The 15,367-nt window shown below is 42.7% G+C and overlaps 1 protein-coding gene across 5 annotated transcripts in view; it reads right to left on the bottom strand.

Annotated features, from left to right (window-relative positions):
* The window catches only part of cadpsa (Ca2+-dependent activator protein for secretion a), a 139,341-nt gene that overhangs the window by 70,223 nt on the left and 53,751 nt on the right, over positions 1–15,367 (bottom strand). For all 5 annotated transcript variants that reach the window (XM_024380273.2, XM_024380288.2, XM_024380294.2 and 2 more), the window contains exons 8-10: positions 7,385–7,496; positions 7,018–7,157; positions 1,871–1,937 (exon numbers count right to left, since the gene is read on the bottom strand). In XM_024380273.2, the coding sequence (XP_024236041.1) occupies positions 1,871–1,937; positions 7,018–7,157; positions 7,385–7,496 (319 nt within the window). The remainder of the gene's footprint in view (positions 1–1,870; positions 1,938–7,017; positions 7,158–7,384; positions 7,497–15,367) is intronic.

The raw sequence follows: 15,367 nt of genomic DNA, 5'->3' as shown, positions 1-15,367 counted from the left end.
GACATGGCAGGGCATTCAACTAGCCAGCTAGCACCACAGGCAGGATTAACTCTGAACAGGGTGAGGGTAGGAGGAGGGAGTGGCAAGAGTTGGGGTTGGGGAGGAAGCCAATAAGTGTGATCCTTTGACACTTAATTTAGTTAAAACACAGTTTCACAGGTTTAGAGTCGCATTTTTGCCTCTCGTGATGGGATGGTTCAGTGGAGCTCGACGGCTTTGATAGCGATGCTTTCCACTTTCATTGGGTATGAAAGATGAGAGATGGGATTTATCACACAGGAATGAGAGTTACATGGTATGAACCATCATGACAGCCACCTGGTGGGATGTTCAACCCTGGCTCGTTCTTGTTCTCTGGCACATCTAGTGTGTTTACATAGTGTCTTAGTTATGACAGATGCACACCTGTAGAACGCTGTTGCTGCCATGTTTCATGGGTGATGCCAGCGTCCGTCACCCAGCCCTGTAAATTATCTACTCACTCCATGTAATTAACAACTCATGAATAATTCAACAGGAAACTAATCTCTGAAATAAATACCCCCCAGTGTAAGCTGTGCTATTTATGAGTATCATGGCAAATGTCAATCAAACGGCATTTGGCATGTGTGTGTGTACCAGACCTGGGTTCAATTACTAATTACTATCACATGCATTTCGAAGTAAGTATTCAGAATATTTTTGTTGTTGTTGAAAAGACAAGTAGTTGGAAACTCATGGAAAATATTGGCATGTATTTGAAAATACTAAAATACCTTGACTCAAATACACTCCCATGCATTCAACCCCCCTCCAAAAAAAATAGTATTTGAAAATACTGTCAAATAGTAGGCTATTTATATAAAATTATTAGAAAATACTTTCAAATACTTCCAATAGAAGTAGTTGAGTCGGGCCACTCAAAAACACATAATATAATAATGAAATACACATCTGGTGTGCACACCACATTTGGCATGCAGCTGATGTGAACTTGCTGTTTATGAAGTTATTTCACAGGAGGGTTGAACATCAGAGTGCTGATTGTGAATCTCATCCACAGTAATTAACACAGCTAACTCAAAACAAACCCTGAAATACACCCAAACATTTTGTTTCCCACTTACATTATTAATTTATATTTCATATGCAGTATCAGTCAAAAGTTTGGACACCTACTTATTCAAGGGTTTTTCTTTATTTTTACTATTTTCTACATTGTAGAAGAATAGTGAAGACATCAAACTATGAAATAACACATATTTCATCACAACATCAATCTCCAAACGTACAAATACATTTGAGTCCATAACACCAATAGATTATTGAATACTTACACACGACTTAACATAGTAAAAACAGAAGCAAGAAAATGTTTTACAAATCAAATTATGCACCAACATAGGACATGCATGATGTCTATCTATCTCTCTATGACACATACTGACACACAAAAACACACACTTCATCTCACTGTCATGAACAAACAAGCATCCTTTCTCTCCAGGAAACACACCCACACAGTGGCAGTCTATTGACCGGTATTTGTCACATGCTGTATGTATAGCTGGAAGCAAGTGAGAGGAGCATTCCGTGGGCTCTTTTAGCTGCGAGTGCTAGGCCAGCCAGCGTACACCGGTTTGTCATTCGCCTGTCAACTCCTCGCCTTGAGACATATACTCCCGAACTCAGAAGAGACTGCATAATGCTCCAAATGATGCACAAAAAATGGCTGCTACAGCTACAAAGCTTCTGACAATAACTCTATTAGACCATTATCATCCTAGTCAACTAGATGAAGACACGTACTACAGCTTGACAGATAAAACTCATATCACGTATTGGGCTAGTGCTGACCATGGTTATTTAGCTGGAAGTATTTTGTTCTTACCTGCACCAAGACATAGAATCTCTTCTTCCATCTCTTCCACACATTTTTACCAATAGCCCATAGGTACCTAAGTAAACAAAAGCAATGGTTTAATAACAGGATGTGTGGACTATGGTGGATGTCCTTGCTACAGAGGCTGCTTTACAATATTCCATTTTGTGTTGCATCATTTTGTCCTAGAGAAGTGGCATGCTAAAAAAGCATATGCATGTGTTTATGTCACAACTAAGCAATAGGGGGAGGGGGGGGGTATATGGTCAATATACCATGGCTAAGGACTGTTCTACGCACGACGCAACGCGGAGTGCCTTGATACAGACCTTAGCCATAGTATATTGGCAATATACCACAAGGTGTCTTATTGCTATTATAAACTGGTTACCAACTTAATTAAAGCAGTAAAAATAAATGTTGTCATACCCATGGTATACGGTCTGCAATACCATGGCTGTTAGCCAAACAGCATTCAGGGCTTGAACCATCCAGTTTATGATGATAAATATACAAAACATTATGAACACCTGTTCTTTCCATGACAGACTGACCAGGTGAATCCAGGTAAAATCTATGATCCCTTATTGATGCCACTTGTTAAATCCACTTCAATCACTGTATAGTCCTGGCCAAAAGTTTTGAGAATGGCACAAATATAAATTTTCACAAAGTCTGCTGCCTCAGTTTGTATCATGGCAATTTTCATATACTCCAGAATGTTATGAAGAGTGATCAGATTAATGGCAAAGTCCATCTTTGCCATGCAAATGAACTGAAGGCCAAAACCCCATTTCCACTTCATTTCGGCCCTGCCACAAAAGGACCAGCTGACATCATGTCAGGGATTCTCTCGTTAACACAGGTGTTGTTGTGTTGACAAGGCTGGAGATCACTCTGTCATGCTGATTGAGTTCGAATAACAGACTGGAAGCTTCAAAAGGAGGGTGAAGCTTGGATTCATTGTTCTTCAAATATGGTTACCTGCAAGGAAACACGTGCCTTCATTATTGCTTTGCACAAAATGGGTTTCAACAGGCAAGGATATTCTGCCAGTAAGATTGCACCTACATCAAACATTTATCGGATGATCAAGAACTTCAAGGAGAGCGGTTCAAATGTTGTGAAGAAGGCTTCAGGGCGCCCAAGAAAGTCCAACAAGCGCCAGGACCGTCTCCTAAAGTTGATTCAGCTGAGGGATCGGGGCACCACCAGCACAGAGCTTGCTCAGGAATGGCAGCAGGCAGGTGTGAGTGCATCTGCACGCACAGTGAGGCGAAGACTTTTGGAGGATGGCCTGGTGTCAAGAAGGGCAGCAAAGAAGCCACTTCTCTCCAGGAAAAACACCAGGGACAGACTGATATTCTGCAAAAGGTACAGGGATTGGACTGGTGAGGACTGGGGTAAAGTAATTTTCTCTGATGAATCCCCTTTCCTATTGTTTGGGGCATCCGGAAAAAAGCGTTTCTGGAGAAGACAAGGTGAGCGCTACCATCAGTCCTGTGTCATGCCAACAGTAAAGCATCCAGAGACCATTCGTGTGTGGGGTTTCTTCCCAGCCAAGGAGGTGGGCTCACTCACAATTTTGCCTAAGAACAATGCCATAAATAAAGAATAGTACCAACACATCCTCCGAGAGCAACTTCTCCCAACCATCCAGGAACAGTTTGGTGACGAACAATGCCTTTTCCAGCATGATGGAGCATCTTGCCATAAGGCAGAATTGATAACTAAGTGGCTCGGGGAACAAAACATCGATAGACCTTAATCCCTTAATCCCATTGAGAACTTGTGGTCAATCATCAAGAGGCGGGTAGACAAACAAAACCCCACAAATTCTGACAAACTCCAAGCATTGATTATGCAAGAATGGGCTGCCATCAATCAGGATGTGGCCCAGAAGTGAATTGACAGCATGTCAGGGCGGATTGCAGAGGTCTTGAAAAAGAAGGGTCAACACTGCAAATATTGACTCTTTGCATCAACTTCATTTAATTGTCAATAAAAGCCTTTGACACTTATGAAATGCTTGTAATTATACTTCACTATTCCATAGTAACATCTGACAAAAATATCTAACGACACTGAGGCAGCAGACTTTGTGAAAATGTATATTTGTGTCATTCTCAAAACTTTTGGCCACGACTGTAGATGAAGGGGAGGAGACAGGTTAAAGGTTAAAGCCTTGAGACAATTGAGACATGGATTGTGTATGTGTGCCATGCTGGGTTTTTCACGCTCAACAGTTTCCTGTGTGTATCAAGAATGATCCATCACCCAAAGGACATCCAGCCAACTTGATACAACTGTGGGAAGCATTGTAGTCTACATGGGCCAGCATCCCTGTGGAACGCTTTCGACACCTTGTAGAGTCCATGCCCCGACGAATTGAGGCTGTTCTGAGGGCAAAAGGTGGGGATTGCAACTCAATATTAGGAGGGTATTCTTAATGTTTATAATGTTCTTAATCAACTTGTGCAAATGGAGATTGCAAACAATAACAGAGATGCTTGTGCTTAGGTTTGCAAAGCTACCGGTAATTTACTAAAGTTACTGGAATCTTCAGAAATGTGGGTAATTAACAGAAAATCTATGGCAATCTATCGTAACTTTGGTAAGTTATAATTGAATAACTTTTTATTATTCATATAGAGTATTCATTTATTATATCTGTGTCCATATTTTTCATGAGTATAGTACATAGGACATATGGTTCAAGATTTTTTTTAAAGCCTAATTAATGAAAAACGCTGGTAATAAACAATGGCATTATATTCAATTAACTCTGCAACTCTTCTGACTATTGACATTTTTCACAACTGCCACCAGTTTATCACCAAAACATTGACAACAAATAGATACTGACATAGTAAAATAAACCTTCATATGAAACACCAATGGTATTCACCAAGTGTATGGTTTATATATAGGATAATGTTTAACAGCTCTGCCATTCCATTGTTTTATTTAAAAATCTTATTTAATTAATTGTACATGTGGTAAGCCCACACGGAGGGCCAGAGATGATTACAGACACCTGTGATAATCTGAAATTAGATGTCTTGTAATAGATAATCCACTAGATGTCTTGTAATAGATTACATACAATTCTTGAAAGATACCAAAATTCTGGTAGTTTGCTGGTAATCTTTGAAAGTTTCCAGTAATATACACTCCCTTTGCTACCCTACTTGTGCTACAGTAAAATGTCTCTACTGACCTCTAATGGTTAAAAGTTGTTACTGCTACCTTTTACTATGGCAAGGGTTTTATCGCTAGGGCTACCTTGTTTGTTCATGGTTTTAAAGTGGGAAAATAACAGTTTTCTGATATTTACTTATTTCAGAGAAGAACATGGTTTGTGGATGGGAGTGCCATAAATTCTCCTGACACATCCAGAACCCCAGATACTGTATGTGCCAGTGGACGTCCCTACATGTGGGTTTGATCACTGCACTCTGGTTTGTTGAGTGCCATCAGTCTTGAGTCTGCGGAAGTCCAGAATGTGTTGTGTTGTTTCTTGTTGTTTTATGAAGAGATCAGAGGATGAAGGAGGAGGAGGGCTTTGGAAAAGAACATCTGAGGGTGAGGACCCCAGCTCTGCCTGAATCTGCCCGCTCCTCCCCCTGGTCAGGCTAGGGGTGCCCTGGTTCGCCTCCCTCTGCCTGTGTACCCTCCTGTTTAGTTTTGGGGCGTCGTGGCTTGTCGCTCTGAATAAACTAGTGCCCAAGGAGCAGCGGGCAAGGGGGCTGCCAGCAGCCTGCCAGGCAGAGGCTGGTACAGGGAGCTAAGGGCCCAAATGCAGGCTACTGTAGGACCACCCCAAGAGCAGATCAGGCCCCACAGGCCCTGTACAGGAAGCATATGGAGGAGTGAGTGAGGGAGACAGGCGGAGCGCCTCAAAGCCCAGACACTGGGTAGCACTTAGGCTTCCCCATAGAGCAGGACGTGCACACATACGCACGCACACACACACACACACACACACACACACACACACACACACACACACACACACGCACGCACGCACACACACTGAATGAGACAGGAGGAGGGAGGAAGTGAGAGGAATGTGACGTTAACATGTCCTTATGTCTCTGAGTTGGTGCTGTCGCATCACTTCTATCACTAGCCATCAAGCTAATCACAGTCATTATTTGCTATTTGATCTGGGGTGAGGAGGGTGCCAAGACATTTTCTTGATATCCATTCATGACAGTCAGAGTTCTTACTCTTTTTCAATGTTCTCTTTAACTCAATCAATACCAACAGGCTGCAGGCAACATTTGAGTGGTTCTGACCTGGTTTTAAACCCCTCCTGAATTGTCTGTTTGGCCTACAGACTTCCTTCGCTCTGAATCCGCCCATAGCAGCCATGCACCTGTGCAGTCTACAGAGGTTTTAATATTGAGGAGTTTGTGAGACAAATCAAATCAAGACACAATACCGAAAACGGTTCTTCTCATGAAAATGTCTCTAAAGTCTGAACAGTTTGAGCTATAAACTATTATGAAAAGCTGATCTATCCCGAAAAGTAGAGACTGTCACGAACGTGCACGTGTTGTCTGTTTTGCTCTACGAGGTTCACAAGCCACACAGGACTCGTTTTCATAAATTTCCGCTAATTTTTCTAGTGACATTCGTCTATAAAACTCATGAATGTAACTTATGTCAAATTGTTTTTCAGTTTACTTGTAGCCCTGGTTGTCCTGGAAAGAAAATGGTAAAGCACTTCCCTGTGAGGCAAAATATGAGGGCTGGACAAACAGATACATAATATTTGTGACAAAACCAGGCTGATTTGAACTGATCGGGCTTTAACATGGTAATGTCTTACATGTTTGTAGAAGTGTAAGGCTATGCACACTTTGTTTATGCAGTGTTGCCCCTATATTTACTTTATTATGTAGGCTTGATAAATGCAGTAGCACAATATTTGAAAAAATCTCAAATTGTCAGATGTCACAGTGCCAATTACACAGTAAAGTTCAATGTATGTTGAAGATCATAGTTTAAAGGTCAAGATAAAGTAAAGGTTGCCTGTTTTGGTCAGTCGATCGTCTCTGTTCTGGGAGTGTGTTATGCAGTAATGATCAGAACCACTAGATGGCAGCAAATCATTGTTTGATCTAGAGTTTCAGCGCAAAGTAACTTACCCACAGTGCTTCATGTTTTGTGGCTTGTCCATGCGGATGGCCAGTTTGATCTTCAGGTCACTGTCAGGGCAGCCTTTGGACACGGACATCTTGTGCAGTTCTGACTGTTTGGGACTGTTGGGGGTGGGATGGAGCACAACCTGGAAGCACAATGGCACATCCGGTATACCTATTATACAAGTCAAGTCAAGTCATAGATAAAACACACAGTCATGTAAGGTTGTATCAATGTATATGTCTATATATATATGTATGATAGTATCAATATACACCATATTCATGTCAAAGTAGCAACCATTTTGAAATGTGAAAAACGAGTTTGCTGCCGACTATGCCTATCTCTGGCTCCAGTCGTGTAGGTTCTTACCCTGCCCAACTCTTTGTCCTCCAGGGCCAGTACTCCTGTGCTCTCAGTAAACAGCTTCACCTTTACAGCTGGCAGGGGGTGTGTGGTAGTGAAGTCCCCCTGGGTCCCCCAGCTGGAACACACACAAGACCACAGGGAGAGACAAGGGTTAAATAGTGAAATGATATGTTTGACATGGAAAATGGTGTCTTGCTGCTCTGTTACAGATAATTTATTAATCACACATTTAATATTTTCACAGGAGAGGGAGAAGATCATTTAAATGTTTAAATCCACTTTATTGGATCAAGACCCTACACTACAGTAGTGAGGAGAGAGCAAGAGCAAGCGAGAGAGAGAGTGTGTGTGTGTGTGTGTGTGTGTATGAAAAACCCGGTGTATTCAAAAGACACATTCTGAGGAAGAGATAGCACAGGGAAACCTTGACAGCACAAGCACTATTACATAATTCCTAAATCACTCAGCATGCCTTTGGGATGCATCACAACCATCTGTGAACAAGCTCCAAGCTGTGAGGTGTTTCTCTGTGTGTCATTTCGCACTGATGGGCTGTATCTCCTTTCTATGTGGTCTTACAGTATATCTGCGAAGAAGATCCCAAGTTTCACACTTAAGTCCTGTTCTTACGGCAGTTACCATCTATGAAGCATTTCCCTGATGTGATGGATCCACAGTGTGAGTCTTCCTTTGTAACATTTAACTACTATACAAGAGAATAAGTATGTCAGCGGTATATACAGTAAGTGGTATCTCTGGCACACCCAAATAAAGCAGGAAATGGAGGGTGTTTGAAAGGGGATGCTATTATAGAATGTTGTGAAAACAGTTGATTATGTGATTCAAATACATTGTGCCACAGGGTTATTGTTGGTAGAGAGCATTTACTGTACCTATGTAACCATGTAACGTTATCTAACGTCATTAGCTAAATTACACCAGAGAGGTTATTATATTCCAGTATCTCTGGTTATACTCATCAACATCAGTCGTTGCACACCAAGCTAGCATTACTGTTACAGCCTTGGGGACCGACGAACTCCAACTATCTATTCCGCATACCAGGGTCCTTCCGCAGGGCATGCAAACCATTCAACTTTGACAGTGGAGGCATTGTCAATCCGTATAGGGGTTTTCAGTCTGCCGAACACGTTGTGGCGATGTGTCACGACTTCTGCCACTCGGCGGTCGACGTCGCCGATCCACTTTTCATTTTCCATTGGTTTTGTCTTTGTTTCCCCCACACCTGGTTTTCATTTCCCAATTACTGGTCATGTATTTAACCCTCTGTTTCCCCCATGACTTTGTGTGTGATTGTTTATTGTTCATGTCGGTACATTTCCGGCTGGTTTTGTCCGGGTGCTGTTTTTACCAGTGTTTTGTGGCTCACCAACATCGTAGCTAGATAGCCAGGATCCCCCCCTTGACAGCAGAATCTTTGACAATAGTCATCTGTGTGCAATGCTGGAAAGGGGGGCTTCTGAAGGCCACCTACTAGGTGACGTGAGTACCTTAGCACTCCCCTTTTAAACCCCCAGACACCTGAAGAGAGAGAATACAACACCTCTCATATTCTGGCAAGATGTCTCAGAGAGAGGTTTTGGAGTGTGGGTAAAAAAGATTCCCGTGTCTACAGGGCCACTCAGTAAACAATTCAAGCTTCTGCAAAGGACCACAGAAAACACAGCATCATGAAATAATAAGTTACACCTGAGTCAAATAAATGTTTCTAGGGCCGTCTCTGCCCCCTCCCCCCCTACAACCACCATATAGTTGTTTGAAGTCTCTAACAAGTCCCGGATCCAGGATGTCCCGGGCAGGCATCCACGCCCGCTCTTCGGGACCATAGCCCTCACGGTCCACCAGGTACTGCAGGGTCCCTCGGACGCCGGACTGTGTAGGCCGGGCGGCCATCCACAAGTCAAGGGGGCGGAGGAGCAGGTGTGGGGGAGAGAATGGACTGGTCCTTACCAGCTTGAGACGGGAGACATGAAAGGACGGACAGACCCTCATGGACCTGGGAAGCTGGAGGCAATAGGTGACCGAGTCGATGCGACTCAGGATCTTGAATGGTCCTATGTAGCAAGGAGCCTTTAAGGGAAGATCAAGGGTGGACAGCCACACCCGTTGACCTACTTGAGGAGCTGAAGAGTTCTCCGGTGCCGGTTTGCCTGATGTTGGTGGCTGGCAGCGGAGGATCACGCTCTGATCCAGGTGTGGCGACATCATCAAATGATCTGATGGCACCCCCGCTTCGGCCTCTTGTTTAGGAAACAGGGGGGGAGGAACTTCTCCAGCTCATGGTTGGGCCGCTCAGTTTGCCCATTCGACTGAGGATGGAACCCGAGGAGAGACTCACGATGCCCCCAAGAGGGAACAGAAGGCCTTCCAATACCGTGTGACGAACTGGGGCCCACAATCTGAATCAAAGTCCTGCAGAAGTGTGTGTAGTCGAAAGACATGGATAATCATGAGATCAGCGGTCTCCTTCACTGAAGGCAACTTGGAGAACCGATCAACGACAACCAGGATAGTGGTAAGCAAGTGAATACTTGCTTTGGGCACAGATGGAACAGGCCCGCAGCAAAGGATATCACATCCTCCATCATGTTGAGCCACCAGAATTTCCGCCTCAGAAACTCCAGTGTCCAAATAACCCCTGGAAGCCCAGTTAATTTAGAGGAGTGTCCCCATTGTAGTACTCGGGACCGGACTGATCGTGGAACGTAAAGTCTGTTAGTGGGTCCCCTGCTGGGATCATGTTCTTGGTTCTGGGCTTGTCGGACCATGTTCTCAATACTGCATATCACAGAGGCCACAATGTGTGAGCTGGGGATGATGGACTCGGGGTCCCTCTCCACGTTAGAGACATCGGGACAGGGCGTCTGCCTTCTGATTCTTGGATCCCGGGTGAAAGGCTAGTGTGAAAACGAACCTGTTAAAAAATAGAGCTGACCTAGCCTGGGGAGCGTTCAACCACTTGGCTTTTTTAAAGGAGACCAAGTTCTTATGGTCCGTCTAGATCTCAAAAGATGAGGTGCCCTCTCCAACCAGTGTCTCCACCCCTCAAGAGCCCACTTAACTGCCAAGAGCTCCCAGTTGTCTACATCGGAGTTGCATTCCGCTGGTGAGAACCGCTTGGAGAGAAAGGCTCATGGGTGCAGTTTCTGGTAGCCGCAAGACCACAGTACACTTGAAAAAACAACAACACGAAGTCTCAAAAACTCACTCAGGACACGAACGCACAAGGTAAACAATTCAAGATTCTACAAAGGACTACAGAAAACACACCTCTTAACAGGGACACAATAAAGTCCAATAAAAGTATCTGGTACCAGGAAGATGAGAACAGGTAGAGCTCCGCACGAAGATGGACACTACACTGACAATCATTATTGCAGTGGCAGTTCTGTATAACGTTGGCAGGAGACTGAGAAGGAACCTACCTGAGGAGAATGAAGAAGAAACTCAGGTGCAACATGTTGCCAATGCAAATGGGAATTCTGTGAGGAGAACCTTGATTGAGAACCATTTTGCAGCCTAAAGTGTGTATAATCTAACATTGGTAACATGTAAAAAGCAATATTATATTTTGATAGACATGTACAATTCCTAATTAGGAACCTTCCTAAAACGTTGTTATTCTCAATATCATACAGGGTGGAACTGAAAGCATCAGAACACAAGTGTGGGGACAGGACTGGAGGACACCAAACTGCTTGGGAAACATTGTTTATAATAAATAATTTCTTAAATAAATAAAAAGATCTGCATTCTTTACACAGTGGGCCTTTGTTTCCCTGAAGGAGTTTCTGTTTCTGAATTTTCAGTAGCGCTTTTAGTAAATTCAGGACCTCAATCTGCAGTACTGTAGATTCTTCTCTCTCTCCAGCTCCAAAACATCAATATGAGCTTGGTTCATGTCAGTTCTGCGGCGTTTGCTTGGCCTGTCTGGTGTTTTTGCTGCTGGTGCAAGATCCAGGCACTGCAGTTTCTCCACGAAACAGTGGTTTATAAACTAGCTAGCTACAGTAGCTAACACATTTGTTTTCTGTCTAGTACTGGCAAATTACAGATTTTATTTGCTTTAAGCACCAGCTGTCAGAGCAGCTCATAGATCAATGCACCTGTACACAGCCCACCTGTAATTAGCCCATCCAACTACCTCATCCCCACACTGTTATCTAGTTGATTTTGCACCCCAGTATCTGTACACTCATCTTCTGTACATCTGTCACTCCAGTGTTTAATTGCTATATTGTAATTATTTTGCCACTATGGCCTATTTATCCTACCTCATTTGCACAGACTGTATATAGACTTTTTCTACTGTTTTATTGACTGTATGTTTGTTTATTCCATGTGTAACTCTGTGTTGTTGTTTGTGTAGCACTGCTTTGCTTTACTTTGGCCATGTCAGTTGTAAATGAGAACTTGTTCTCAACTAGCCTACCTGGCTAAATAAAGGTGAAATAAAAATTAATTAATTAATTAAAATCAGCCAACCAATGAGAACCTTTCACAATGGAGTTGCAGTAGTTCTAACATTACATTGTTATTATTTTATCAAGGAACAGCAACTTTGTGGCCTAATTTGTCAAGTAGGCTAGATACAGTTGAAGTCGGAAGTTTACATACACTTAGGTTGGAGTCATTAAAATTAGTTTTTCAACCACTCCACAAATTTCTTGTTAACAAACTATAGTTTTGGGAAGTCGGTTAGGACATCTACTTTGTGCATGACAAGTAATTTTTCCAGTAATTGCTTACAGATAGATTATTTCACTTATAATTCACTCTATCACAATTCCAGTGGGTCAGAAGTTTACATACACTAAATTGACAGCGCCTTTAAACAGCTTCCAGAAAACGTCATGGCTTTAGAAACTTCTGATAGGCTAATTGACATAATTTGAGTCGATTGGAGGTGTACCTGTGGATGTAAACTCAGTGCCTCTTTGCTTGACATCATGGTAAAATCTAAAGAAAACAGCCAAGACCTCAGGAAAAAAAGAGTCTTGTTCATCCTTGGGAGCAATTTCCAAACACCTGAAGGTACCACGTTCATCTGTACAAACAATAGTACGCAAGTATAAACACCATGGGACAACGCAGCCGTCATACCGCTCAGGAAGGAGACACGTTCTGTCTCCTAGAGATGAACGTACTTTGGTGCGAAAAGTGCAAATCAATCTCAGAACAACAGTAAAGGACCTTGTGAAGATGCTGGAGGAAACAGGTACAAAAGTGTCTATATCCACAGTAAAACAAGTCCTATATCAACATAACCTGAAAAGCCGCTCAGCAAGGAAGAAGCCACTGCTCCAAAACTGCCATAAAAAAAACGACTACGGTTTGCAACTGCACATGGGGACAAAGATCGTACTTTTTGGAGAAAAGTCCTCTGGTCTGATGAAACAAAAATATAACTGTTTGGCCATAATGACTATCGTTATGTTTGGAGGAAAAAGGGGGAGGCTTGCAAGCCGAAGAACACCATCCCAACCGTGAAGCGCTGGGGTGGCAGCATCATGTTGTGGGGGTGCTTTGCTGCAGGAGGGACTGGTGCACTTCACAAAATAGATTGCATCATGAGGCGGGAAAATTCTGTGGATATATTGAAGCAACATCTCAAGACATCAGTCAGGAAGTTAAAGCTTGGTCCCAAATGGGTCTTCCAAATGGACAATGACCCCAAGCATAATTCCAAAGTTGTGGCAAAATGGCTTATGGACAGCAAAGTCAAGGTATTGGAGTGGCCATCACAAAGCCCTGACAATCCTATAGAAAATATGTGGGCAGAACTGAAAAAGCGTGTGCGAGCAAGGAGGCCTACAAATCTGACTCAGTTACACCAGCTCTATCAGGAGCAATGGGCCTGAAATTCATTCAACTTATTGTGGGAAGCTTGTGGAAGGCTACCCGAAATGTTTGACCCAAGTTAAACAATTTAAAGGCAATGCTACCAAATATTAATTGATTGTATGTAAACTTCTGACCCACTGGGAATGTGATGAAAGAAATAAAAGCTGAAATAAATCACTCTCTCTACTATTATTCTGAAATTTCACATTCTTAAAATTAAATGGTGATCCTAACTGACATAAGACAGGGAATTTTTACTATGATTAAATGTCAGGAATTGTGAAAAACTGAGTTTAAATGTATTTGGCTAAGGTGTATATAAACTTTCGACTTCAACTGTACTTAATTTCAACTCACAGAATACCTCATATATTGGTGTAACATGTCACGAATCACAGGGGGAGGGAGAGGGGTGAGCCCTGCACCCTCACTCTTGGACAAATACATTAATGTGTACAGCAGCCGCTCAAGTGGCTAATTAGAGAGCGGCAATCAGGGAAGAATAAATAAACATTGCACCTACTGTGTATCATTGACCTTGACTTGTATAAACACACACACACACACACACACACACACACCCTTGTAAAAACAGTAGACTTGTCGATAGAAGGTAGTTGGGTTTTCCTCTGTAATCGAGTTAGGTTGTTCTCTGTAATCTATACTGAACAAAAATATAAATGCAACATGCAACAATTTCAACAATTTTAAAGAAAATCTATCGATTTAAAAAAAAATATTAGGCCCTAATCTATGGATTTAACATGACTGGGCAGGGGTGTAGCGATGGGTGGGCCTTGCAGGGCATAGACCCACCCACTTGGGAGCCAGGCCCAGCCAATCAGAATGCGTTTTTCCCCACAAACAGGCTTTATTACAGACAGAAAATCTCCTCAGTTTCATCAGCTGTCCGGGTGGCTGGTCTCAGACGATCCCGCAGGTGTAGAAGCCGAATGTGGAGGTCCTGGTCTGCCGTGGTTCCACGTGGCCTACGGTTGTGAGGCCGGTTGAACGTACTACCAAATTCTCTAAAACGATGTTGGAGGCAGCTTATGGTAGAGAAATTAACATTAAATTATCTGGCAACAGCTCTGGTTAATTTCTCATTCCTGCAGTCAGCATGCCAATTGCATACCTACTCAAACTTAAGACATCTGTGCCATTGTGTTTGTTTGACAAAACTGCACATTTTAGAGTGGCCTTTTATTGTCCCCAGTACAAGGTGCACCTGTGTAATTGTCATGCTGTTTAATCAGCTTCTTGATATGCCACACCTGTCCGGTGGATGGATTATCTTGGCAAAGGAGAAATGCTCACTAACAAGGATGTAAACAAATTTGTGCACAAAATTTGAGAGAAATAGAGATCTTATATTTCAGCTCATGAAACATAGGACCAACACTTTTTATGTTGCGTTTATATTTTTGTTCAGTATAGTTGGGTTGTTCTCTGTAATCTAGTTGAGTTGTTCACAGCTCCACGCAAACATCGTGAGTTGCAGTTAATGAAGAATCATGCTCATGGCTCGTCCTATGGGCAGACTCAGAATTCTCACTATTCTCTTAGGGTATCTTCACACTTGTTCACTTCCAGTCAATATTTTTTAACTCAGTGTGGTTCGCTTAAATATTTTGTGCAGTGTGAACTCCAAAGGAACTCAGTCACCTCAAAAGAGCCCCAGAAACGAATCGAACTGAGACCATCTCGAGAGTTGTTCTGAGTTCGGCTCGCTTGAATTCCGCGGACCGGTTACCTTTTTTAGGACAATGTTAACGCAAAGCTCCCCAGGTTCGCAAGTCATTATTCCCGCACCACACACTATACTACTGCAACACTATTTCCCCTGCCATAAACCTTCACATTGGTGGCACAAAAGAGAGAAGATGCAGGTTCGCAGAAAAAAACGTGTGCTGTTTTTGGGTATTGATTAGCAGTTGTCACGGATGCACAGAAATTCCAAAATGTGTGCTGTTTTTAGTTCAGATTATTTGTTTGCAATATGTGATCTATAGGCTAAGAGAGCTTCATAAGCTGTTTATTGATTGTAGGGTTTCAGTAGTGTGAGAAGACAATATATTTGGGGAGAATCACAACATAGGTTACAAAATCTATTCTAGCTCG

This window comes from Oncorhynchus tshawytscha, linkage group LG02 (assembly GCF_018296145.1).
Source record: "Oncorhynchus tshawytscha isolate Ot180627B linkage group LG02, Otsh_v2.0, whole genome shotgun sequence".
NCBI lineage: Eukaryota > Metazoa > Chordata > Actinopteri > Salmoniformes > Salmonidae > Oncorhynchus > Oncorhynchus tshawytscha.
Note: the sequence above shows the minus strand (reverse complement) of the source record. Positions and strands in the feature narration are given on the sequence as shown.